This window comes from Sorex araneus, chromosome 2 (assembly GCF_027595985.1).
Source record: "Sorex araneus isolate mSorAra2 chromosome 2, mSorAra2.pri, whole genome shotgun sequence".
NCBI lineage: Eukaryota > Metazoa > Chordata > Mammalia > Eulipotyphla > Soricidae > Sorex > Sorex araneus.
Window position 1 is genome coordinate 127,745,039 of NC_073303.1, and position 26,101 is coordinate 127,771,139.

The 26,101-nt window shown below is 47.5% G+C and overlaps 1 protein-coding gene across 1 annotated transcript in view; it reads right to left on the reverse strand.

The window, feature by feature from the left end:
• The window catches only part of CPQ (carboxypeptidase Q), a 272,392-nt gene that overhangs the window by 211,109 nt on the left and 35,182 nt on the right, over positions 1–26,101 (reverse strand). The window contains exon 2 of the mRNA XM_012935321.2: positions 2,131–2,595. Within this exon, the coding sequence (XP_012790775.2) occupies positions 2,131–2,563 (433 nt within the window). The 5' untranslated portion in view covers positions 2,564–2,595. The remainder of the gene's footprint in view (positions 1–2,130; positions 2,596–26,101) is intronic.

Sequence of the window (26,101 nt, forward strand, 5' to 3'; positions counted from 1 at the left end):
GGCATGGGCTTTGCTTTGTTCCAGTGCTGAGAGGACGGCCTTTGACTGCTCACCCCGGGATCCTGTCACCCTCTGCGTCCTCCCCTCGCCCCCGCCCGAAAGCTTGTTCAATCCCCAGAGCCAGAGAAAGCAAATCTCCAGGCATCCCTCTTACCCACACCAGCATTTACTCCTCTTTTGACCGATCCTAAGGTAATGACCACCCAAGTGTGCTGGGCAGGGAGGGGCTACAGGGACACTGACCAACGTCTGTGTCACAGTCTGGGTCACAGCAGGCTGCAGGAGCCCTGGATAGTCACATTCAAGGACCCTGGTTTGCAGACATGAAGGGCGCGCAAGACTATGGCAGCACCCATGAAGGAGCCAACTGCTTGGGATACTGCACAGAATGAAATCATCAGAAAGGCCACACGCCTGGAGTCTGTGCCACCCTGTGTGGCATTAGGGGACATCGCATCAAGGGGGGCCACGATGGATCTGGCGAAAAGATGCTCCATGAAGAATGAAGCTTGGGGGGCTGCAGAGAGTACCTTGCTAGCAGAGCGGTAGTCTAGCATACAGAGAAAGGGGCTTGCCTGCCTTTCGGGTTCTATCGAACCCAACTCTGGTTCGATCCCTGCTACCACAGACAGTCCCCTGAGCACTGCCAAGAGAGCTCTCTGAATGCAGCGCCAGGAGTAAGCTCTGGGCACAGCCGGGTGTGGCCCCCAAGCAAATAAAAATAAAACAAGACCCAAAAAGAACCCCATTATCCACTGCCTTGGCACCACTTCCTTGCTCTGTGACAGCATCCCAGTATTTCTGCGACCCCGAGCGTCCCACCTTCCATCCCTCTCCCTTTTCCCTCCAAACCCCAGGCAGAGCGTCTGGCCTTCCCTGGCTAATGCTCCATTTTCCATTCCGGAGGCTTCTGGAATGGAGGAGCCTCCCCAGTCTGAACCCCATCAGACCTTTCTCCTTTCCCACCGTCGTTACAGAGCCACAAATGTTTTCTGGAAAAAAAGAAAGTTTCTCCAGAGCTTCTCCTCTCTGTAAGTGTGCCACTGTTTCCAAGGGCTCCAGTCCAGGCTGGGCTGGACCTGAGGTCCCCGACCCCAGCGAGTGGGAGTCGAGTCCGCTACCCCCAGCACGCCCCCCATACACCTGTCAGAAACGCCCAGCACGCGGTCTCGTCATGCACAAAGCATAAAATTAAAAAGGCACTTGTAAATTTTGATATTTGGGGGTCACCTAGCAATGCCTGGGGCCCACATGTGGTGGGGGGGCAGGACAAGGTCCTTACCCCCTGAGCCATTCTCCAGCCCCGAGGAGGCACCATTTCTTTTCTGTTTTGTTTGGGGGGTGGGGGAGCCATACCTGCTGGTACTCAGGGCTGACTCTTGGCTCTGTGCTCAGGGATCAGTCCTGGCAGGCTCAGGGGACCCTATGGGGCACAGGGGATTGAACCCGGATGGGCCACGTGCAAGGCAAGCGCCCTCCCCGCTGGACCATCACCTCGGCCCTGAGGCACCACTTCTTCCTGTTTGCCAGTTCCCCGTGTGGGCAGCATCTTGACCTTTGCTTAACCACTGACCACAGATAGTTAATGTTTGGGGAACCCAGTGCCTCCTCAGAGAGACGCATTTGTCTCCGGAGGATCCTACTCGGAGAGCAGGTTGTGAGTTCCGGAGTCGGGTGGCTCAGGTCCCGTGGGCACGGAGTTTTTGTGGCCCAGCCCAACGCCCTCACTGGCACTGAGCCAACTCTCCCAGCTTCCACACCACGCTCGGCCACTCAGCTGCCTGGGCCTTGCTCGAGTGTCCACCTCCCTGCAGAGCTCAGAGAGCCCACACTGGACCACACAAAACCAACCGAACTCGAGTCTTGAACCAGCTAAGCTCTGGGGGTGGGCAAGGGGTAGCCCAAACACTACCCACCGTGGAAGTACAGGGAGTGGAAGGCAAAGAGGTAGAGAAGAGAGCGAGATGCTTGTTGCCATGGAACCCCCAGCTCTGGAAAGCTGAAACCCTGCTGGGCAACAGCCCCCTCCGCACCTACACACACCCACACCCACACACACACCCACACACACACACACACACACACACTCATCACACACGGAAGACACAGAAGGCAAGAGACAGACGGTACCATTGGGGGGCGTCCCGATGCTGCTGCCCAGCCCCATGACGGCCATGGTGTGGATCCTGGGCTCCAGCATGATGAGCGACTCCTCACCGCGCTCCCAGTGGGGGACTCTGACGGGCTCCAGGTGCACGTGCTGCAGCCCGTCCTCCAGCAGGCTCCGGTACATGATCTGGATGGCCTTCTCGAGATCCCTCGAGCCGCTGAGCCTGGGGCCCACGGTGTCCACCAGGAGAGACAGACGCTCGTAGGACCTGTTCTGGGCTTTGCCGTCCACCGCCAGGTTGATGATGGCCTTGGCCACGCCCCTGTAGGAGGCGATCTCCTCCTCCATTTCCTGGATCGTCTTCCTGCTAGAGCTGTACCTGCGGATGGCCTTCCCGCAGCTCAGGGGCAAGAGGTGTGCGAGGCCCACGAGGGCGACCAGGAGGAGCTGCATGCTTCCCGGCTCACAGTCCTCCCCGGAGGAGCCTGTCGAGGGAGGGAGAGAGAGAGACGGTTGGAGGGTGGCCAGGGAGTGAGCGCCTATACACCCATCCAAGTCAGGCCTCACCCCCCCCCCCCCGAGCTCCTGGGAATCAAGGTGAGCATTCAGGGGAGCTTGGGGGGACCAGAGGAAGAATGCAGCACTTAGGAAGATCAAGAGGCTGGGCTCTTGCCCTAACAGGCTAAAGAAAGAGGAGAGGGGTGGGAGCGAGAGAACCAGAACCGTGGGGACGGCGCTTGCCTTGCATGCTGCTGACCCAGGTTTATTCCTCTGCACCCCATGAGGCCCCCCGAGCACTGCCAGGAGTGATCCCTGAGAATTGAACCAAACTCTGAGTCAAGCCAGATGTGGTGCGCGCGCGCGCGCACACACACACACACACACACACACACACACAGAGCAGGGCCCACAGGACAGCTGAGTCCCTCGGCTTTCCAGCTCCCTTACCTGTGCCCCCTTGGCCACCTGCCCTGTGCCCTCGGGCCCGTCCATCCCAGGCCCTGCAGCAGCTGCTCCCAAAAGCCCAACGCTACTCAGCCCTCCACAACCTGCACTCGAGGCTGCCAGTGCTCAATTACTGCATTTCCCAAGGATGCCGTGAAACCACCAGCCAAAGACGCACAAAGGCTAGTTGCCAGCACGAGAGTCGGGCACTAACCAGGCCTGCCCACAGGGCTATCAAGAGACCAAAGTCAGGCAACGCTGTAGGCCCCTGGCCACCACGCAGCCCACGACTAAACCACCCACAAGTGAGCCGCAGCTACAGCACGGCAGCCTTCAGCCCGGGCGCAGTGCCCGGCGTTTCCACTCAGTGAACTATCCAGCACACAGACGGCGGCCGCAGCACACATCTACCACCATGAACAGTGTCACGGGGAGTGCGTGTAGACCCCAGGGGCAGCTGGCAGGAGAGTTGCTCGTCTGTCCCATCGCGGGCTCAGGCCCCCGTGCTCCTCTCTGCTTTCTGTTTCTTGCCTCCTGCTCTTAGATTTGGCGAGCACGCAGGGCTGCAACACGTTCAAAACACTGAAAGAAACAACCATGGTCCCTCCCTACAGATGACCTGCAAAGCCCAGCCCAGGGCTGGCTGATGGGAAGGTGGAAAGATGGGTCCCAAATGCAATCAGCACTTTCCACTGGCCTCTGCCTAAAGCACAACCCCACCTCACAGTCCCCAGCTAGTCTCTGTGTGTGTGTGTGTGTGTGTGTCTCTCTCTCTTTCTGTCTCTCCCTCTTTCCCTCTCACTCCCCCTCTCTCTATCTCTGTCTCTCTTTCTCTCTCTCTCCCTCTCCTTCTCTGTCTGTGTCCCCCTCCCTCCCTCCCTCCCTCCCTCCCTCCCTCCCTCCTTCCCTCCCTCTCTCTCTCTCTCTCTCACACACACACACACACACACCCCTAGAGCGCTTCAAATGCAACTAGTCCACAGTCATGGCACTGGGACGATGACAGAGGGCACTGCCACTTTGGCAAGAGGGCGCAGTAACTATATATCCAAACCATAAACGCGAACACTGCCGGAAGCTAGCCCAAACTCAGTATAAAATACACAACAGATTTGATCTTGAAAATGAAATACTTTGGGATTTAACTATGAAAACAATTAGCACTTCGGCATACCGCGCCGCACACCGAGTGTGGGTCCTACCTCATCTGTTTTCCCATTGAAACGCGGTCCTGTCCTATCACTGTCCTGTCTTTTTTCTGGCAGCGGGCAGTGATGCTCCACTGCCCTCAAACTCGACACCATGGTTCACAGAGCCTGGCCCTTCCCGAGCCAGTCTCTGGTCAACTCATGGTCCCCCAGGCCCTTCTCTTGCCCCTGTACTCCCACTTGCATCAAACGGCCCCACCTAGTTTTCTTTGCTGATCTTTTGAGAATCACCTCTTCCGGGGAGCCTCCCATCATGCCCCCCAGAATGAGTGCTCCCACCCCCCTCCACTAGACTACAAACCAGTCTGTCTGTTCACACCTTTCTCCGTTCTTCTCTCCTATCACAAGGTGAGTGTGTGTGGGGGGCACAAAGTTTCTCTCTGACTGCCCTCCTATGTAATGTGTAGCCCCCAACACATTCTCATGCAGGACTAGTGGCCTCTGATGTCTACAACTTTGCTTCCCTGGGTGTGATGGAACTTGCCTAACCCACATCGCTTGGAATCCAGAGGATTAAGAACTTGTTCTTATTATAAACGTTCATCTTATTACTGATAGATGATGCATAATCATATAGTGATCATATCATTGGTATAAGATGTCATCAATATAATGTTTAGATAAGAATCTAAATAAAATCTGGGAAACCAAACATTGTTCCCACTGTCCTTGGTAACGTTACTATTTATAAGAATACAGCCTTAGTTTCTACTGTGGCCTGTCTTTTTAAAACGAAATTTTATGGGGCTGGAGTGATAGTACAGCAGGGAGGGCATTTGCCTTGCGTGCAGCGGACCTGGGCTCGATCCCCAACATCCCATATAGTCACACAAGCACTGCCAGGGGCAATTCCTGAGCATCGCCAGGTGTGATCCCAAAAGCAATAAATAAATAAATAACACTTAATTTTATTAAGCCATCAAAATATCTCACCAGACTGCAATGTATTCTTGAAAGCATATTTCTAAATGCACAATTGTTACAAAAGAAAAAATACAGAAAAAATTATTAAGTCCCCTGCAAATTACCACTAACCATAAGTAGGTACTTTCCATGGAAAACTCTCAAATCATTCTGTAGACATTAATACTTCCACAGCACATTTCTTTCTAGTGATGAGCAAAAAGCACCGTGAAAGAACAAGGTGGAGAGCACAGGCGCACAATGGGGCCACCAGTCCATATTCCAGTCCTGTAGAAGGTTGATAGAGGCCTATGTTCTGAGGTGCAAGCAGCAAATGAAGCATCAACTGGGATCCCCAAAGTCAATGGGTCAACAAGTCCTCTGGACTCATCCCAGCTGAACAAATTCTGCACATACCAAATTTTCAAATAGAAACAAGCACGTGAAGGATCCCCAAAGTCAATGGGCCAACGGGAACAGACTTTCACACAGAAACCAGTGTTGTGAGTGCTGTGCTGAATTCTTTAACTATGCTATGCCATGAACGCCCCCTTCCTCTATACACACACACACACACACACACACACACACACACACACACACACACACACGATAAATGCTCATGTTTTAAGGCAGGTTAATTTCAAAGAGGATGGGGCCGTTACCTCTTAATGGGTCCACTTAGTGGATCCATTTTTCTCCAAGTGTAGCATCAATGGTTAGAACATAATGGCACTCAAAGGCACAAAATAATGAAATACATGAAAAAAACCACCTAGAACACTTGACATAATAAACAGTAAATACAATCTAGCTATTCTAAATCTGGCTTTTCCTAGAACATAATCTGAAAATTACTGATGCTATTCCTTGCTAGCATGCATAATTATATGTTTCTCCAATGAGCGCTCTGAGCCTTTTTTATTATTGTTTGTAGAACGGCACATTAGACCAACAAAGAGATGCACTATTCATAAAGAGCAGAAAAGAATCAGTGTTACAAACAATCAATATTTGGAGAGAACCACAATTGGAAGAAGTTCTTGCTATATTATATTCTGCTTATGAGAAAGCATTGCAAAAGAAAAAGCATCATTGAAAAGTAATTCAATAGTATATATAGAAAAATTGCATACCAAACTAGCATTTGGTATGTAATTCGTATATTTCTAGCAAGAGGAGATTTAAGTAAAAATAAAAACACTGAGATGGAGTAATTCTAGTTAGAGAGGACAACCTGAGGAAATTCTCACCAAATTTCCAGAGTTAGGGCCACCCAGTGATAGAAATTTCCCACCAGACCTAGAGTCCATTGAAACAAGAAAGGTGATCAAAACACTTTTATTTTTCCAAATAGGTTAAAAACACTAGCCCTCCTCAGCGTCAAAAATACATAAACCAAAAGTAGAAATATTTTTAGTATAGAAAAGCAAGCTTCGTCTGGATAAGATCAACATGAACTTGACTCACCAAATCTTTTCTTACTAGTACCAGAGTTATTTTAGGTAAACCAGAATGTGCAGTTTTACAAAGTACGTAATACATGTAGTTCATCTTAAAAGAGAGAGAGAGAGAGAGAGAGAGAGAGAGAGAGAGAGAATGGGACAAACTATGAAGAAAATGGTGATTGAAAGCTGTACCAATCGTGCCAGAGCACCCGGCACCCCACTGGCCCGAGGAGGCATTATGGGTCAAATCGAGGAGATAGTGTCAGAACTAGCCAGCCCTAGCTCTGGAATCCAAACGGTGCTCTGGACGCATCCCAGCTGAACAATGGCATTTTTCTAGTGTTGGCAGAGGAGAAGGCAGTTGGGTGGTGGCTGACGAAGACTAACAGTATTTCTCACTTCTAAGGCTTCTGCTCCGCACGGGGAAGGCTGCTGTTTGGAGCATCAGCTCAGAGCGCCTTTTGTGTAGCAAAATGTTACCGAGGAGACACATGCTCAGGAAGAGAACTGTGACCTCCAGGAGCTGCCAAGGGCATGGTGGGGGTGGGGGTGGCACTGGCGGCAGAGCCCTAGACTGAGGCACAGAGGGGAGGAGGAGTCAGAAAGTCATGTGCCTGCGCTGAGGCTGGGTCAGGGGAGTCGGGGGCGCCCAGCCGATGAGGACCCAGCCCATGGACATGGTGAACATGCAGCCGTGCCCAAGGAGAAAACAAGGTGTGGGGATAAGTGAGGGACTTGGAAGGGAAAGAGACTCACAGGAAGGAAGTTCTCCCCGAGGGGAACAGAGAATGGTCACTGTGGACCTCCAGCAGACAGGGAACAAATGTGAGCTGGGGGATGGAGAGAGAGAGAGAGAGAGAGAGAGAGAGAGAGAGAGAGAGAGAGAGAGAGAGAGGAGAGAGAGAAAGAAAGAGAGAGGAGAGGATAGAGGGAGAGAGAGGGGGGTAAAGAGAGAGGGAGAGAGGGAGAGAGAAAGAAAGAGAGAGGAGAGAGGGAGAGAGAGGGGGTAAGGAGAGTGGGAGAGAGGTGTAAAGAGGAGAGAGGGAGAGGAGAGAGAGGGACAGTGAGGGAGAGGAGGGAGAGAGGGGGTAAAAAGAGGGAGAGAGAGGAGGTAGAGAGAGGGAGAGAGAGGGAGTGAGGGAGAGGGGGAAAGAGAAGGAAGAGGAGAGAGTGAGGGAAAGGAGAGAGAGGGGGAGAGAGGAGAGAGAGGAGAAAGAGGGAGAGGAGAGAGAGGGAGAGGATGAGAGAAGGTTTGAGGGAGAGAGAGAGGGAAAGATGATAGAGGGAGAGAAGAGAGAGGAAGAGAGGAGAGAGGAGAAGGAGAGAAGCGAGACAGAGAGAGGGAGAGATGGGGAGAGAAGAAAGGGAGAGAGAGAGGAGGGAATAAAAGGATGAGGGGAGGAAGAAAGGGAAAGGAGAAACAAGAGGAAGGAGGGAAGGAAGGTGTTTCCATTTGATCTTCATGATTCCCTGTCTCCTTACAAAGAGAATTCTAGTAGATACAAATTAAATTCTAGCAAATATGCTTTCCACACACCCGGGCTGAGCCTCATGCATGAGTGAACATGTATTCCTGGACCTTTGTCACTTTGCAGCCGCGTGACACATCATAAGACACTCCCTGCCCATTTTCCAGAAAATCATAGAGGGAAATATATGTATGTGCCTCTCAGAGAGCCCGGCAAGCTACCAAGAATATCCCGCCTGCACGGCAGAGCCTGGCAAGCTCCCCGTGGCACATTCAATACGCCAAAAACAGTAACAATAACAGGTCTCATTCCCCTGACCCTGAAAGAGCCTCCAATTGTTAGGAAAGGTGAGTAAGGAGAGGCTGCTAAAATCTCGGCTGAGACGAATGGAGATGTTACAGGCGCCTGCTCAAGTAAATCGATGAACAACGGGATGACAGTGATACAGTGATACAAATTAAAATACAAATACAGGACACACACAGAAATCTCTAGCACCTTTTGGCAGAGATGGCCCGGGACTTTGCAAACGGCCTCCTCCTCTGGGCCGCTCCAGACGGGGGCAGGTGCCTTCCCACTGCCTGCCTCTGAGAGCTCCAGCAGTCGCCATTTTACAGAAGCCAGCAAGAAGCAACAGGTACGAGCCGCGGTGACGGTAAATCCCAAGTCTCGAGGGACAGGGAGGAGTAAGCCGGCCTTCCCCTCACCCCGATGGGAGGCAGAGATGACGCCACACCGTCAGCTTAAGCTCTCACGTGGCCACGATTCAGAGACACACACAGGAATCTCGGACCTGAGCAACCTGCGGCAGCAATTTCTTCAGACCCTAATTATTAAAATCTCAGAATTACTCAAGTGTGTGGCCGCTTTTACGGCTGTGCGACATATTATATCCACAACAAGCAATACAAAACACATTGTCTAGCAATTGTATTTTCGGAGGGGGAGGTAGGACTGGTCTCGAAATATCGAAGGTCACTAAAGTAGAGAAAGAATACCTTGCAAATTGTCTGCCACACAAGCAGGGGAGGTATGGAAAGTTTGGGAGGGAGAATACTGGGGATTTTGGTGGTGGAAAATGTGAACTGGTGAAGGGATGGGTGTTGGATGACCATATGATCGAAGTTCAAACATGAAATCTTTGTTACTGTATCTCACAATGAATTAATAAAAACAAAAATTAAAAAAATAATAATGTACAAATGCAGATGCAATCAAAGACAAATGTCTTTGTCAGTGCAAAGACAGCCTAAGTTTTTCAAAATCCCCAAACAAGTCCCTCCTTATTACTTGTCTGGCCGTTCCTTGGAATCTCCATCTTAAATGCACAGAAGGAAAAGCACCCTGGGCATATAAAAGGTGCATTGAGCAATTCATTTCAGAGGATGTCTGATATCTTATTCCACTTAAAATACCAATAGCCCATCGAACAAAAAATAATGTGGCACATTTCAAGCACTGAGGGGACATCTGACGTGTCTAAACTTACACTGTGAGTTTTATAAACATTCTCTATTCTTATCCACCGAAGGCTGAAGTTGTCACTCCTTTACTTGATTCAAGCCATAGAAATATTAAATCTTAGATCCTTGAAAAAAATGTTAAGCAACTATTTTTTAAAGCCTATTCTGTACATGCCTTTGAATTCAGAAAGTTTTATGTTCAAAGGCAACTTCAGAGTACTATTTGAAAAAGACTTGCTTTTCTTCCATTGCCTTCACAGTTTCAGATTATAATTTTTGCCAAAAAGATAAAGTTCTTTATATTGTCATTTTCATTCTCAAAAGCAGCACCAACTTTCCTCCCACTGCGAATTACAGTTGAACAATAGCCTTATATTTCGAGGAAACAAAAAAAACTCTTCACCTCTATTTCCAGATATTTTCCCTAAAATACTATTGCTTAAAAATGTTCCCAGCTATGATAGAAATGTCAGAATACAAGGAGGGCGGGGGAAGAAAAAACAATGAGAAGAGCAAGTACGGGAAGACAGTAGGAAGATTTAGGGACTGAGAATTCTATCGATTCCTTTTTCAGCTTCGATACTTCTTCCCTCTAAAGGCTGAATCCCTTCTTTCCATGAGAACGATTATTTCCCCCAAACCTTCCCCTGCCAGACCTTTGATCTGATGCTAAGGAAACCTCAGGCTCCAGCTTTTTTTTTTTTGCAAGACTTTCACCTGCTCTTTATTGAGAATTCCTGTTTTCTTTCCTTTTTTTTATGTTTTTTTTTCTGTTTTTCCTTTTTTCAGTGAAATCACCAGGGCTGAATAATCACACAAGTTTGTAAGTCTGTGAATGCATCTCAGGCTCTAGTTTTGAGACTGGACAAGAACCTGCACCCACCACATCCTAGACATGGCCTCGCTATGAACAACAATAACCAAAAAGGCCAGGAAAGTGGGACTCTCTGGAATGTTCCACCTAATGAGAACTGGCAAAGTCTGAAGAGAGCCTCCAGGCTGTGCTTAGCCGGGAGGGTCTCAGGAGCCCCGGGGGGCTATACCTGCTGGAGCTGTGGGGTGCAGAGAGGGGGCACTCGGTGCAAGGGATCCAGCCCAGGGCCTATGCACGGTGGACACGTGATTGAGCCCTTCAGTCGTCTTCCCGACCCTCGGGACAGAGGACAGAGGAGGAGCAGGGGGAAGTGGCCGCTGGTCAGCACTCAGGGCTCCCCCCTCACTGCCCAGGAGCTGGTGGGGAGAGGGGAGCAGAGGCACGTCCCCGAGCTGGGGTGACTGTGAGAAACAGTGCCCTCTCCTCCTGGGACCCCTGAACAGCTCAGGGCCCCACCCATGCCAGTGCTGAGTGCCCCCCCTGGGCCCCAGGAGCACAGCCCACAGTGAGTGCTGTGTGCAGTGGAGGGGGGAGGGGAGGGGGGCACGTCTGTCTTAAAGACGGAAATCCCCTTTAACTGCTCCCTGAGCTACTCTGAGTTGACCCTTTGAGGAAACCAGTCACTGCACTAATCCTTTTCTTTTCTCTCTCTCTCTTTTTTTTTTTTTGGCTTTTTGGGTCACACCTGGCGATGCACATGGCTTACTCCTGACTCTGCACTCAGGAATTACTCCTGGCAGTGATCAGGGGACATCTGGGATGCTGGGGATCTAACCCGGGTCGGCCACGTGCAAGGCAAATACCCTACCCACTGTGCTGTCACTCCAGCCCCTGCACTAACTCTTTTCTCCTTTTCTTGTTTTGTTTTAGGGGCCACTACTAACAGTGCTCTGAGGTCACCACCCCCACCAGCTCTGCACTGGGGGTCACTGCTGTGGTCCACGGTAGGGCCATGCAGGGGCAGGGCGGCTAGCCGGGACTCCCATGCGCAAAGCCAGACTCGGCGGGAGACACTACTTATCGCCCGGCCCTTTCCTAGCTAACTCCATCCCTTGAGAGTTCCGTGAGGGGACAGAACAGCGAGGCCTGAGTTTCCACCATCCCACACTCATGCACGGTGTGCCTCACGCCAGCCGTCATGCCAGGGGACAGGAACACACGCAGCACGCCTGGCCAGCCGCCAGGGACGAGGACACATGACTCAGATCCCACCCGTGAAAGCGCCCAGACAACCGCGTTCTGGGTCCGAGTCCCCAGGACCCCTTCTGCCAGGTGGAGCTGACTCCAGACGCTCTCGGTCCCGCTGCTCGCTGCAGTTCCGGCTGACCCGGAGGGCGGCTGCCCTGAGAACAGGGTCCTGGGGCACAAGCCCACAAGGCGGGCGACACACAGCAGCACGCTCTGACCAGGACAGGCTGAGCAGCCACTTCCAGCATCAGCAGAGAGAACTTCGCCTTCCTCAAGCCAGACCCGGAGCCAAAGGCTTCCGGAGACGCAGCCACTGAACCACCCAGAGGGAGCCGGACCCCTCGGCCAGTGCGCTGCTTCTGCTGACGTGTTTTCACTGCTAAATTCTATGTCCCCACCCTTTCCCATGCATTTCTCCCTAACCTGGTGAATAACGGTACTCAGGGGCAGTGCAAAGGCTATTTGGGGCACCCTATTTGTGAAAGGGGCCAGAGCTGGCCCGGGGGAGGCATCCACGTCCTCACAGTGGCAGGCCTGCTCAGACGACCCCGGGACACAGCTCCCGGTCAGCACGCTGCCACCAGACCCAAGGCATGGTTGGGACAAGTCACCTAAAGGCACTGTACCTCAGCCTCTCCATCTATGAACTAGGATGACAGGGGCCGAGGAAATGGACCAATGGGCAAAGCTCCTTGAGTGCAGGAGGCCCAGGTTCCATTGGTGGCATCCATTGGTCCCGACATGAGGGCAGGAGGATGCCCTCCCTCAACACTGTGCAACGGTTGAGCCCCAAAACAAAGCAGCATGATAAAAGAAACAGAATGACAACAGGCTCACCGGAGCTCTTCACGAAACTATGGGACTCCTCAAGTAAAATAACGGGTGCAAAGGCAAGGCCCTGGAAGACTCGGGGGTAGAATGTTAGGAGGTGTCTCCATCATAGTCCAGGATGCGGTGGGAAAGCTAATGGATGCCAATCAGGGTTTTTTTTTTTAATTCGCCCAAAAAGCAAGCGGGTCGGATAGGGCTTAACTGAGTGAGAGAGGGAAAAAAAAAAATCAACCCAGAAGCATCCATTAGTCAGGAAATCACACTTCAAAGGAGGGTTTTAATGCTTCATCCATATTTATGCGATCTATTTCTGACTTTGGAAGCAAGAGCGCATCTTCCCAACACTGAAATCTCCTGCCACTGGAGGTTTGGGAAGGGGAAGAAGGAAGAAAGAGCATAAGTAGAGTCCCTGGAAGGGAGGTGAAGTGAAGAGGGAGGGAGGGAAGCACCGGGAGAGCCCCCACCCTGAAAAGTGCCCCCCATGTCTGCATTGGCCTGGGCCCAGGAGAGTGGGGGGCCACACTATTCCCCCACCCGAGACACGAGAAGGCAAGGTTTCCATGGCAGGAAGGGTCTGAATGTCACACTCTCCCTCCCTAGGAATAATTGCTCCAGCCTGATCCTCTCCCAGATTGAGCTCTGAGGGGAAGAACTGGGAGGAAACAGCCAATGGAGGGCCCTTGTCATGACGCTGATGGCTAATGAGCTGACCCATGTCTTGACATCTGCCATGGGGGGCACACAAGAACTCGGTTACGCTGGTGACACAGAACCTCAGGGGTGAGCCCGACTCTGGGAGCCCCGGGAAGGCTCGGGAAAGATGTGGGTCTGGGATAGACAGGCGGGGAGAAAAGCCAGGATCTGTTCAGTGAGAGAGAACCTGCTCCCAAGGGTGAATTCAAAACACAAAATAAACACAAAACATGAAAAGCAAAATAATAGCTAAGGAGAAAACCAAAGAGCCAGTGGGATTCCCAGCACCCCTAAGACAGGCAACAGGCGAATGGCTGGGACTTGATGTAGACAGCTAGACAGGAAAAGGCGCCCATGACAGAGAGACTCCTGGGAAGTGATAACCACCTAGCCCTTAGGCGTCAGACCTTTACCTGGAGCTAGCCCAGTCCCCAGAAGGCTGAGCCTACCCTCCTCCAAGAGAAGATTCAGCAGGAACAAAGGTCAAGAAAAGGAGTTTCAAAGACATCCCAACTCGAGCCCTTTGGCAGCTACTCTAGCAGCAACGAACTATTACCTAGCTAGAAAGCCCCATATGGGGCAGCTTGGAAAATCCCTATAAAAGCCAGCTTGATCAAAGGAAGTGCACACATATGCTGCCCCAGTCCCTGTGCTGCTTGTGTCCACGTGGCCAAGCACATGTGATACCCGAGCACATGTTTCACCAATGTTTCCCCTCTTGAGATGTGGACTTTCATGCTTTCTTCGTATCTTTATGAGGGGCCGCATGGAGGTTTAAGAGCACTTTCCTGCAACCAAGGACACTCCCCTTCCTGTTCCAGAACTCAGACCTCCTACCTTAGACAGCAAATAAAAGTGGAAGAACAAATTATCTATTAATTTTTTTAAAAAACCAACAAAGTTTTATAAATAGGAGCAAAAACAGGAAGCATTCACATCCTGAAATTTTTTTAAAAAAAATAAAAAGCTTTAATATTTGCACCATTTACAACAAACTGCCTGTAACCTTCTGGTTTTGAACATGCCAGAGCTGTATTATAAGGATATTAACTATAATCTACTTAAATCCGTGATGGACGAATGCCTGTTACACAATATAATAAAGGAAACATGAAATTAAGCTTTTGGTTAAATCTGAGAAGAACTGTGAATAATAAATAGACTTGAGGAAAAAAGATTCACCTATTCTTTTGTTAATAAATCCTTAGCCTGGCTAGACCTTATGTAATTCAAGAATTTTTTTTTTAAACGTAGAAAAGGGGTTAACAATAGATTTATGGGAGATGAAAGAAACTACAGCAGAAGAGAAGCTAAATATCATTCTAAAACCTCAAAGAACAAGTTTTTAGAATCTTATTTTTACCTTCTAAGAAAAAGGTAACCTTTTAGCTCCATCTCGATAAGACAAGATCAGGAGACAATAGCAGAGACCGAACTGGCAGAAGAATTTGCCAGGAGACAAAAACACAAAAAACCCAATCAGAAGTTCAAAAACATTAACCCCTTGAAAAGCAAATTGCTTTGCAGAAAATAGAATTTCTGACAGGGCAGCATTTCTTGATTTTAAAAAACCTTAGGATCTTCAGAAGGGGTCATTCAAGTCACCTGGGAAGAGAGAGAAGTGCCTTGCCATAGGCTTACTCATCAGAGATGGCCGTGCTAAAGGACAAAGGAGACATGACCTCGGGTTGCTAAGAGGATTATTATTTTCAATCTAGAGTTCTATACCTAGCAAAATATCAAGCGAACACTTGGTCCTGAGAAAGACATTTTCAGAAAAGCAAGGACCCAAAGATTACCTTTGATGTACCTTTTCTTGGGGCGGGGGAGAGAAACACTTGGATTTGTACTAGAAGGTAATAAATAACATTTTTCTTAAAGGGGGAGAAATGTACAAAATGGAATAAACAGTGGAGTTAATCCAAAGGTGAAATGAAAATAAAATAAAGGTGAAATAAAAATCTTACAACAGCAGCGCTAGACAAGACCTGTGAATAGGCCCAACCTGTGACGGCATTCAAGGATGAGGTGATTGACAGAGAGACTGGTGCTATGGCATGAGATGCTCCAGGGTTACATAAAGGACTGAGTTTCTGTTGTCAAGAAAGAAAGATAATTAGACACTCCAGGAGAAAACAAACAAACACCTAACGTGTCTTCCAAAAATGCTTTAAATATGAAGCAAGTTAAAACAGGGCATGAGTCAGGGCAATAGATGAAATAAAAAGAGACAGAGAGAATCCACTTAGAATCTTGACATTTGGAACATTTCCATTAAGAGGACAGAGGTGTTGAATTGCATTGCCTTCCTGCCATATCCAAGGTTCCTGCCAAAAAAGCAGTGAATACTTAAATAATGATCACACAAAAATTCTGCCTCTCAGCTTTCAGAGTCCAGCTATAGACAGATTGTGGAATGCTTGTTATAATTAGAGAACAGAGGGGACATGCTTTTCCCACATAAAAGTGGGCCATGCTAACAGGGGTCAGAACAGAGAGAAAAAGAAGCACAAGGGATATTAAGTTAAGAAATCCATTTCCACATGTTAAATAACAAAAGACTTTTAAAAATTGTTTAAAGTCAATGGATCAGGAAATCAGTTTAATTTTTTAATTAAATACAAAAATCATTAGAAGAAATTGAAGGAACTATGTTAAAACTTCATCTTGCATATTAAATAATAGACAACATATGCAGTAAATAATGAAGAAAGTTATAAATACATTGTTTAAATTTTGAAAGTAACCACTTGCAAAAATAACAAAATATTCTAAAGTAATTACCACCAAAATATGAAACTGTAGGTGGAGAGTGTGAACAAATGAATTTGATTTTCATTCTGATGTTTTCCTACTTTTGAATTTTTTTCCAGCACTGTTACTTTCAAGAAATTTTTAAAAATAAGGTGAGAGATTACAGAGAAAACATGTTTGCCTTGCATGAAACAACCCCCAGTTTGAATTCCAGCCCTGCCTATGACCCCTGAGCCCAGAGACAGGAGTGATCACTAAGCATGGCTGAGCGTGGAAAGAAAGGCAGGAAAGAGTCAAAGTTACAAACCAGAACAGGTATATGAGCACCATAAGACTTTTTGTGCTGACTATTATGGCATCATAAAGATAAAACAAAAAAAAATTAACAGCGGTATAAGTAAAAGCTCAAAAAGTTTTAGTTGAGAAAAAAATCATCCTTCTATACGTACAGATCAAGTAATCCCCATAAGTCAAAAGTATTTTTGAAGCAGTAATTCCATAGTTGATGGCCCTACAGATTGTACCTTGGGCTGGAGCGATAGCACAGTGGGTAAGGTGTTTGCCTTGCATGTGGCTGACCCAGGTTCAAGTCCTCTGCCCATCTCGGAGAGCCCAGCAAACTACCAAGAGTATGACGCTCACACAGCAGAGCCTGGCAAGCTACCTGTGGTGTATTCAATATGCCAAAACCAGTAACAACAATTCTCACAATGAAGACGTTACTGGTGCCCACTCAAGCAAATTGATGAGCAACAGGATGACAGTGATACAGTGACAGTGATATATACATATATATATACATATATATATATATACACACACACACACACAAACACAACAGTGTGTACAGAATCTCCTGCCCCACGCCAGGCTGTCTTCACCAGGGCTCCCTAGGAAGGGGGTGGGTTGAGTTTCCCTTCCCACCCCAAGCAGAGAACCAGCAGCTAAAAACCTCCAGAACCCAGTCACAGCCATGCTCAAAGCCACTCTCCACATGCTCGGATGAGCCCCACGCATGAAGGAACCGACAGAGGAGCCTAGGTATGCGGGATCTGTGGCTAAGATCTTCAAGCCTGCTCGGATCGGGACTGGGCCTCCCCACCCCAGATCTCCAGTTTTCTAGTAGCTTGGCAGTCACACCCACAAACTGCCCCTGGTGCCATGTAATCTCATCAATGGCCAAGATCCAGGGATTATAAAACAAAGTTCCCAGAAGAGAGCAACACAATTTTTCCTGAAGTGCACGACCACACTTGCAGCCGCGAAACCTCTTTATTTTTATTATTTATTTATTTATTTATTTATTTATTTATTTATATTTTTTACCCCACACAGCATAATCTGGCAAGCTACTCGTGACATATTTGACATGCCAAAACCAGTAACAACAATGTGCTCTTAGTGTTCCTGGAGCGAGCAGATGCCATTGGGCTACACTAGCACGTGACAGGGACAAATGAAGACGTTACTGGTGCCTGCTCGAGCAAATCAATGAACAACGGGATGACAGTTGTACAGTGACATAACATACACACACAAGGCTCAACCTTTAACAACATGTTAGTGATCTCTTATAGAAGGACTTAATGTCTCAGCAATCTTCACAGACTTTCCTCTAAGAAATCTTTTTTGGATCATGTTCAGAGGATTATTCATAACAAGACAAAATAAATCATTTCGGTTCAACTTTGGGGCAGGGTGGGGTTTGGGATGGAAAAATCTGAAATACTGTGGTGGGAAGGTGTCATGGTGATAGAATTGGTGTTCAAATATTCAATGCAATCAAATATTTTGAACTACTTTATAAAAATAAAATTAAACAAATATGAATAACAATAATAAATATAAGAATGAATCATAAAAATCATTCATAAATTACATAATTCCTGGGGGAGACCCAGGAAGCTGGATGCTGGGGTTGCAGTGGGGGGAGGGGTGGTCCCTGGCAGTGGGGGCATGGAGGAGGGGAATGGATATCCCCCACAAGCCCTTCCACAAACCTGGAATCCTGTACCCAGTACAAAAAGGACCATGAATCCAGGGCTATATTTAAACCCAACCCTGAGATTTAAAAATCTTTGTTGCTAATCGAGAGATGTTTTAGTGGCTCCTTTGGTCCACCCAGAGGTCGAGAAGACTGAGGGTGAGCTTCAAGAAAAGCAGGAAGGAGAAAGCAGCCCGGGAGCAGGGTCTAACGTGCTCATGCAACAGGCAGGTCAAGGGGCAAATGAAGGTGGTGACTACTTGGGGAGAGAGATTCTCAGTCTCCCTGACTCCGACCACCTTTTCAAACACACAGAATGGGGCTGGAGAGGCAGAACAAGGTCTGGCCTTGCATAGGGCCATCCTGGATTCAATCCCTGGTACCATGTGGGGTCCCTGGAGCATAGTCAGGAGTGACCCCTGAGCACAGAGCTAGGAGTAAGGCCTGAACATCTCTGCATACAGCCCCGAAACAATGCAAGGAAGGCAAAGACAAAGCTGAAACATCCAGAGGAAAGATCAACCACTTGCCCAGGGCTAGGTGCGGTGCTCCGAGCAGGATGGAACCATTCCTTCTTGCCTCCTGGGCCCGCAGGTAAGCACCCAAGCCGTGAATAACAAAGGGAATTGCACCTGCAGGGTTTCAAAATGGCAATGGAAGCAATGATTTTTCTGGAAAATAATGGGTTTTTAAAAGTGATTCAGAGGATCAGGAATACTGAGTATGACAATTCCTGGCATATTCCAGAGAGTTCTAGAGAAACTAGTATCACTCGGGGCAGGGGCAGGATCTGGAGCACATTTTCTCTGAGATAGATGGCATGTATTCATAGAGTAAAGGCTTTGAGAGGTCAACAGCAAAGAAACTGGCTAAACATTTTAATCTAATTTTCTCAGAAGCCTTTAGGCCCTGGAACTGTGTTTTTTCCTCCCAATATTCCTTCTCAGAAAACACTTCAAGTAGCGAGCGGTACTGCAGAAAATGTTTGCTTAAGGATAAGGTTATGAAAGTTCTGTAAAGAAGCCAGTGAAATTAAGTAAGAACATATTAAAATAATGCTCCATCAACACTGGGTAGGGTTATCTAGAAAAATACAAGAATTACCTGAAAGTAGAAAACAAATCAGTACAACACATCACATCAGTAGATGAACTGACAGTGAGTGTGGATTTGCCAAGAAAGAGCAAAGATCACTTGGTACAATTGGGCACTTTTCTCTGATGTTTCGGCTTTCCAGTGAACTAGGAAACAAAATCTGTCTCCTAATCACTCTCAGATCAATCACCAATGCCTCTCCGTGACAAAGTCCAAAGCAGAACTCCGTAAGTCAGGATGGGAGAGAGGCCCGGGATCAATGCGAGCAGTCAAGAATATAAACACAACAGGTGAAGATTTGAAAAGAGATTTAGCCAAAGGATCCCCAGGGATACAGGATGGTTGTTTTTTCTAGAAAATATAAGAGATAGGGCAGAGAAATAGTACAGCAGGGAAGGTACTTGCCTTGCATGGAAGTGACTGGGGTTTGATCCCTGCCACTCCATATGATCCCCTGGGTCCTTGCCAAGAGTGACCTCTGAGCACAGAGCCAGGAGTAAGCCCTGAGCACCGCCAAATATGACCCCCAAACAGAACCAAAAAAAATCGTTTTCAAAAATGGCATATTATCCAAATGGCCAAAAGGCACATGAAAAAATGCTCTACATCGCTAATCATCAGGGAGATGCAAATCACAACAACGAGATATCATCTCACACCACAGAGACTGGCACACATCAAAAAGAACAAGAACAACCAGTGCTAGTGCGGATGTGGGGAGAAAGGGACGCTCTTTCACTGTTGGTGGGAATGCCGACTGGTCCAGCCTTTTCGGAAAACAATATGGGCACTCCTTCAAAAACTAGAAATTGAGCTTCCATGTGACCTGGGAATATATCCCGAGGGTGCAAAAAGCACCGTAGAAATGACACCTGCACCTGTGTGTTCATTGCAGCACTGTTCAGAATAGCTAGAATCTGGAAGCAACCGAGTGCTGAGAACAGATGACTGGTCAAAAATACTTTGGACTGGAGCGGTAGCACAGTGGGTAGGGCATTTGCCTTGCATGCAGCTAACCCGGGTTCGATTCCTCCATTCCCTCTCAGAGAGCCCAGCAAGCTACCAAGAGTATCCTGCCCGCACAGCAGAGCCTGGCAAGCTACCCTGGCAAGCATATTCAATATGCCAAAAACAGTAACAACATGTCTCACAATGGAGACATTACTGGTGCCCGCTCCAGCAAATCGATGCACAACAGAATGACAGTGCTACAGTGCTATACCTGTTGGAGTACAGCTCTAAACATTTTAGGATAACATTGGTTTGTCCTTCCTCCCTTGCCACAGGGGCTCAGGTTTAAGTGCTCTGAAGACACTCCCTTCCTCTGTTTTTCTGTAAACTCTTCTCTGTGCTCTCCCCACCAACCAGTTAATCACCTTTTCCCCTTGATCAGATTCTGTTAACTTGTAAGATCAGATCCTCCTAGGACATTGAATTTGTATCGTAAGTTAAATATTGCTTTTCTCTCTTTTGCATAGTTTACCTTAAAGCAATGTCCTTTCTGTATGGACACAGGAAGACAGTTAATATTATGCTCTTGTAACTTGGGAGTTGATTGACTCCAAATAATATTTACTCCTGGGCCTCTACTTTCTCGACTCAGTTGCCCTTAGTTCCTAGCACCCCAAAAGCAGGGTCCCAACGAGGGACTGAGAGGACCCAGGGCAAGCTGTGAGCTACCCTCACATCAAAAGGTTTTGACCAAGCCAAAGCACCACAATCTGTAAACTCTTCTCTGTGCTCTCACAGAGCACACTTGTCATCCTGTTGATCTTCAATTTGCTTGAGTGGGCGCCAGTGACGTCTCCATTTGTCCCTGTTGTGTGCTAGTGTAGCCCAGTGATATCTGCTCACTCCAGGAACAAGAAGAACCTCAAATCAATAATTCAGGGTTTTGACAAAAATTCATTCAGGGTTCTGACATCTCATTGGTGGGCAGCCACGTGGTCATTTGATGTCCCGTGGAATCCAGTCAGTAACAGCTCTAGTCTAGCGGTCATCTCTGAATCGCATTATGTGTTCGACCCATCTGAGTTTTGACGCCTTGGCAAATGAGACAGCGTCCCTGATTCTTGACCATCGATGGAGGTCAGAACTCCAGATTCCTTCTCTCACTTGAGCGAAATGTGATATTCCTAGCATGTTTCTTTTGATTCCTCTTTGGGATACCCGAACAGCGTTCTCATCCTGTTTGCGTAGGGCCCAGGTCTCTGAGGCATATGTTAGTGCAGGAAGAACAGTGGAGTCGAAAAGATATGCCTGGAGCCAGAAGTTCTTCGTCCTCTTAACCACTTCTTTGACACTCTTGAAGGCATTAAAGCACCACAATACTCAACTATAAGTTGAGGGCATGATTATGGACAAATGCTGTCATGATCCAAAGATAATGATGAGATTAGGACCCTGCTAGGGTTAGGAAGATTAACCTGGCCTCCTTATGTTAATTCCAGACTGTGGTCTGGAATGTATAGTGGTTAGGAAGAACCAAACTAAATTTATATCTCTTACTGTGCTCATACAGAATGACATTGCTAGAAATATTAGAAGTAGATTTGCTACAACTATTTAAGTGGATTACTAGCTGAGGAAAGCAGAAAGCGACACACCCTTATTTGGATCCCACCCCTGAGTGGATCTCCTAGTAATCTGGAGTAATCTCCTCAAATGACATTTTGTCCTTGAGGAGTGGTTTTACCTCTCTTTGTTGATTTGTTAATGTTCCAACCCACCTTTGTGTTACCATCCTATGTGAATGCTATATAAACTAAGACTTTAAGATCTGAGGGGTTGAGAGACAGAAGCAGAAGGGGAATGGAGATTGGAATAAACTGCAATTGACACCAACCAGCCTGGCACTCATTCCTTTCTTCACCTGCCCATCGCCATCAGCCTCCCCGGGGTGGGGGAAGTGGCATGAGACTACCAAATGCAGGCAGTGGGAGAGATAAAGCACCCTACCTTTTGTGAATACACAACATCTACACAATGGGATACTATGCAGTTGTTAGGAAAGATGAAGTCATGAAACTGGCTTATAAGTGAGTGGTTGTAGAGAGTCACTGTCACTGTCACTGTCATCCCGTTGCTCATTGATTTGTTCGAGCGGGCACCAGCAACGTCTCTCATTGAGAGACTTATTGTTACTGTTTTTGGCATATCCAATACACACGGGTAGCTCACCAGGCTCTGCTGCGCGCGCGCGCTCAATACTCTCAGTAGCTTGCCGGGCTCTCCGAGCGAGAGAGGTGGAAGAATCAAACTCAGGTCAGCCGCGTGAAAGGCGAATGCCCAACCGCTGTGCTATCGCTCCAGCGGTCGTGGAGAGTATCATGAGTAAAATGACTAAGTAAAATGAGTCAGAGAGGGACAGATATAGAAGAACTGCACTCATTTGTGGAATATAAAATAACATACTATGAAACTGACACCCAAGGACAGTAGACACAAGGGCCAAGAATATTGCTCCATGGTTGGAAGCCTGTCTCATGAGCTGGGGGAGAAGGCAGTGGGATAGAGAAGGAATCACTGAGTCAATGATGGGTGGAGGGCTAGCTTGGGATGGGAGATGTGTGCTGAAAGTAGATAAAGGACCAAACGTGATGGCCTCTCAGTATCTGTATTGCAAACCATAATGCCCCAAAGTAGAAAGAGTATGGGGAAAATTGTCTGCCACTGAGGCAGGGGAAGGGTGGGAAAGAGGCAGGAGGGATACTGAGGACATTGGTGGTGGAAAATGTGCACTGGTGGAGGGATGGGTGTTCGATCACTGTATGACTGAAACTCAAACATGGAAGTTTTGTAACTGTATCTCACAGTAATTCAATTAAAAAATGGCATAATATCAAGCATATATCCAAGACTGTTCTCTATGGCTTATTCAGTGTACCAAGAAAAGGGTTGAGCTGAAGCACATGCGTTGCGTGAATGTGACCTAGTGGCACATCTTCCCTGAGCACCGCAAGATGTGTCCCCATAGTCAAAGCAGCTCAGAACCACAGGCTCACACATTCACACTGACCACAAACAAAACAACCTTGAGAAACGAAAGACAAGAGCTCACAAAGGAATGATCAAGCAGTAGGAAATATCAGCCCTTCCCAAGTCATTGACAAGTTTGCAATATTGCCAACCATTGACTGTGTGTGGCAAAATGCTTCATAGAGAGAGATATAGCCTTTTCATTTAATTTACTATCAGTAGACAAGGACTCAAACCAGATGGCAAGTCGACTTTGATCCATTCATAGTAAGCCAGTGTAAGGCCAGTATACAAATGAATAAACCAGAGCTAAATATGGGCCTGACAAAAATCTTTGTGTATTTTATATACAATAATTGTAGGACACAGGTGGGTACGGAAAAAAGGATTATTCCAGAAACAGTGTGTATAGAACTTACCTATATATTTTATTTGTATTTTGTTTTGTTTTGAGGCCACAACAGAGCTTACTCCTGGCTCTGTGCTCAGGGATCACTCCTGGCAAGGATACTGTGTGATGTCAGGGATCGAATCCACGTCTGCCGTATGGAAAGCATGTTCCTTACCCACTGTACTATTTTTCCAGCCCCATTCTTCATTTTGAAATAATATGGCATTAGGGATCAAAACCTGGTCTGTCACATGCAAATCAGATGCCCTCACCCCTGTTCCATCTCTCCAGCCCCATGGCTTCACTATTTTTACAAGAAAGTTAAGTGGGGAGGAATCAACTTATATTCTCACTTTATACCAGGCAAAATGAATTTTATAAATTTTAGAATCAGTAAATAAAATATTTAGAAGCAGAATAGACCAATTTAGAAACCCAGCTTTATAGAGAGGAAGAATCTTTCACACCTAGTAGCACTGGAAAGAGTTATGAGCTAAAGTGAAGGAATAACATGAGATCATGAAGTCTGACCCTCAACGCTTTTACAGAAATGGATCAAAACAGTCATCAGCCAGAATTATAGCTGCAACTGAAGGTGTAGGGACGGAAGCTCAGAAGCTGGGACCTCATGCGCCAGAAAAGGCCATGCTCAGCAATCAGAAAGCAGATGGCCCGCGGAAGCAAACCCGGGAATGGCCACAGAAGGGCTCCCTAATATGCCCAGGCACCACCAGCCCTGGTGAGAACGGGATGTGCTTCCCCACCACTTGATTTGCGCATGCGCACAGGTCTCCCCTCTCTTACAAGCACCAGCCCGTCCACAGGACACTGCCCTGAAAGCATCCGCCTCCCTACAGCTGATCGTTCCGACAAGAGTCGAGTCTCAAAACTCAGGACCAACTCTCAAAACCCAATAATCACATGTGCTCTTTAGAAAACAGATCAGGTTAAGATCAACCAAAGAAACAAAATTCTCTCAGGACAGAATTCCCAATAACTGAAACATAAGTTACATAGATTTTACTAAAAGCAGTCATAATTGACCTGGGATTTCCCCACCCCCACCCCCACCCGCCAGTTTTACAATATACCAATATCTTTCTATCTCTGTAAATATATATCTTGGAACCAAAGAGACAGTACAGTGAGTATGGCACTTGCCTGGCACACAGCCAGCTCAACACCACATTTGGTCCCCCTACCACAGCTAGGAGTGAGCACTGAACTGGGAGTAAGCTCAAGTATGGTCAGGTTTGGCCCAACCTTTGCTACCATAAATCTCTCTACTATTTCTGAACTGTGAATGTATTATATTATTCTATTGTAAATGAATTAATTTGTTTCATCAGTTCACTTTTACACTGATTCCAAATAAGTATCCTGATACAAAACATTTTAAAGAACGTATCAGATGCTTTTATTGGGAGTGACAGTACAGTGGATAAGGCTCTTCTTGCCTTGCACACAGCCAACCCAGGCTCGATCTCCAGCATTCAGGAGTGATGTCTGAGCACAGAGCCAGGAGCAACCCCTAAGTACTTCTGGGTATGGCCCCAAACAAACAAAAATGCTGTTGGACATCTAGGTCAGTGGCTCGTGAAGATATGGTATACAAACACAATGGAACACTATGCAGCTGTACGGAATGATGAAATCACACAATTTACTGCAATATGGATGGATCTGGAAGGCATCATGTTAAATGAAGCCAGAAGGAGGAGGACAAATACAGGATGATCTCACTTACATGTGGTATTTAGAGTAATTGAGAGAGGGAATGCAATGGTTTCAAGGGGTGATGCCCAAGTCACCCTTGACCCTAGAGTATAAGAAGGAGAAGGAAAGAAACAGAGTGAAGGGGAGAGGAGAGAAGAGACAGATGAGAAGCAACAGTGGCCAAGGGAATTCAGTTACATCGGTGGTGTTAAGGAATGACAAAACTAAAGACCCAAACCACAGAGTCAGCAACACAGAAATCATGAGAGACACACTTTAGTAATCAAATTTAAAAGGTGCCTGTTAAGGATGGCAGCCTGGGGCAAAGCGGGGGTAGAAGAGGGAATCTGGGAACACCGGGAGAAGCAAGTTAACACCGGTGGTGAGATTGGTGATGGGACATTGTATGTCAAAATCCCATTTATGCATAATTTTGCAATTCACAGTGTTTTAATAAAATAAAATTTGGAAAATAATTGCTATTAGGGGTTGAGCGATAGCACAGCGGGTAGAGCATTTGCCTTGCATGCGGCCAACCCAGGTTCGATTCCCAGCATCCCATATGGTGCCCTGAGCACCACCAGGAGTAATTTCTGAGTGCCATGAGCCAGGAGTAACCCCTGTGCATTGCCAGGTATGACCCAAAAAACAAACAAAAATCGCTATTACTATGCATTTGAAAAAACAATACATGGATCCGTGGTCATTACATCATTGTTTATCATAGTCAACGTACAGGAGCAACCCAGATGCAGGGACTAGATTCTTACCATATTGTGTTGTTTTGGGGGCCACACCAGGCAGTACCTGTGGACCATGTGGTGCTGGGAATATAATCCAGGTCTCCCCACACCAAGCATGTGCCCCACTCCGGTGAGTTTCCCTCCAGCCCAGGGTGCTCACACAGCCCATATGTCCTTCAGATGTCTCATCATCGTCTCCCCCAGTGTCAGGCCCCCAGAGCATCTGCTCTGAGCCAGCCCTCTGGAAACGCTCGATCCAGCTGTGCCTCAACAGAAGCAGAAATGCACAGCCCAGAGCTTCCTTCCCG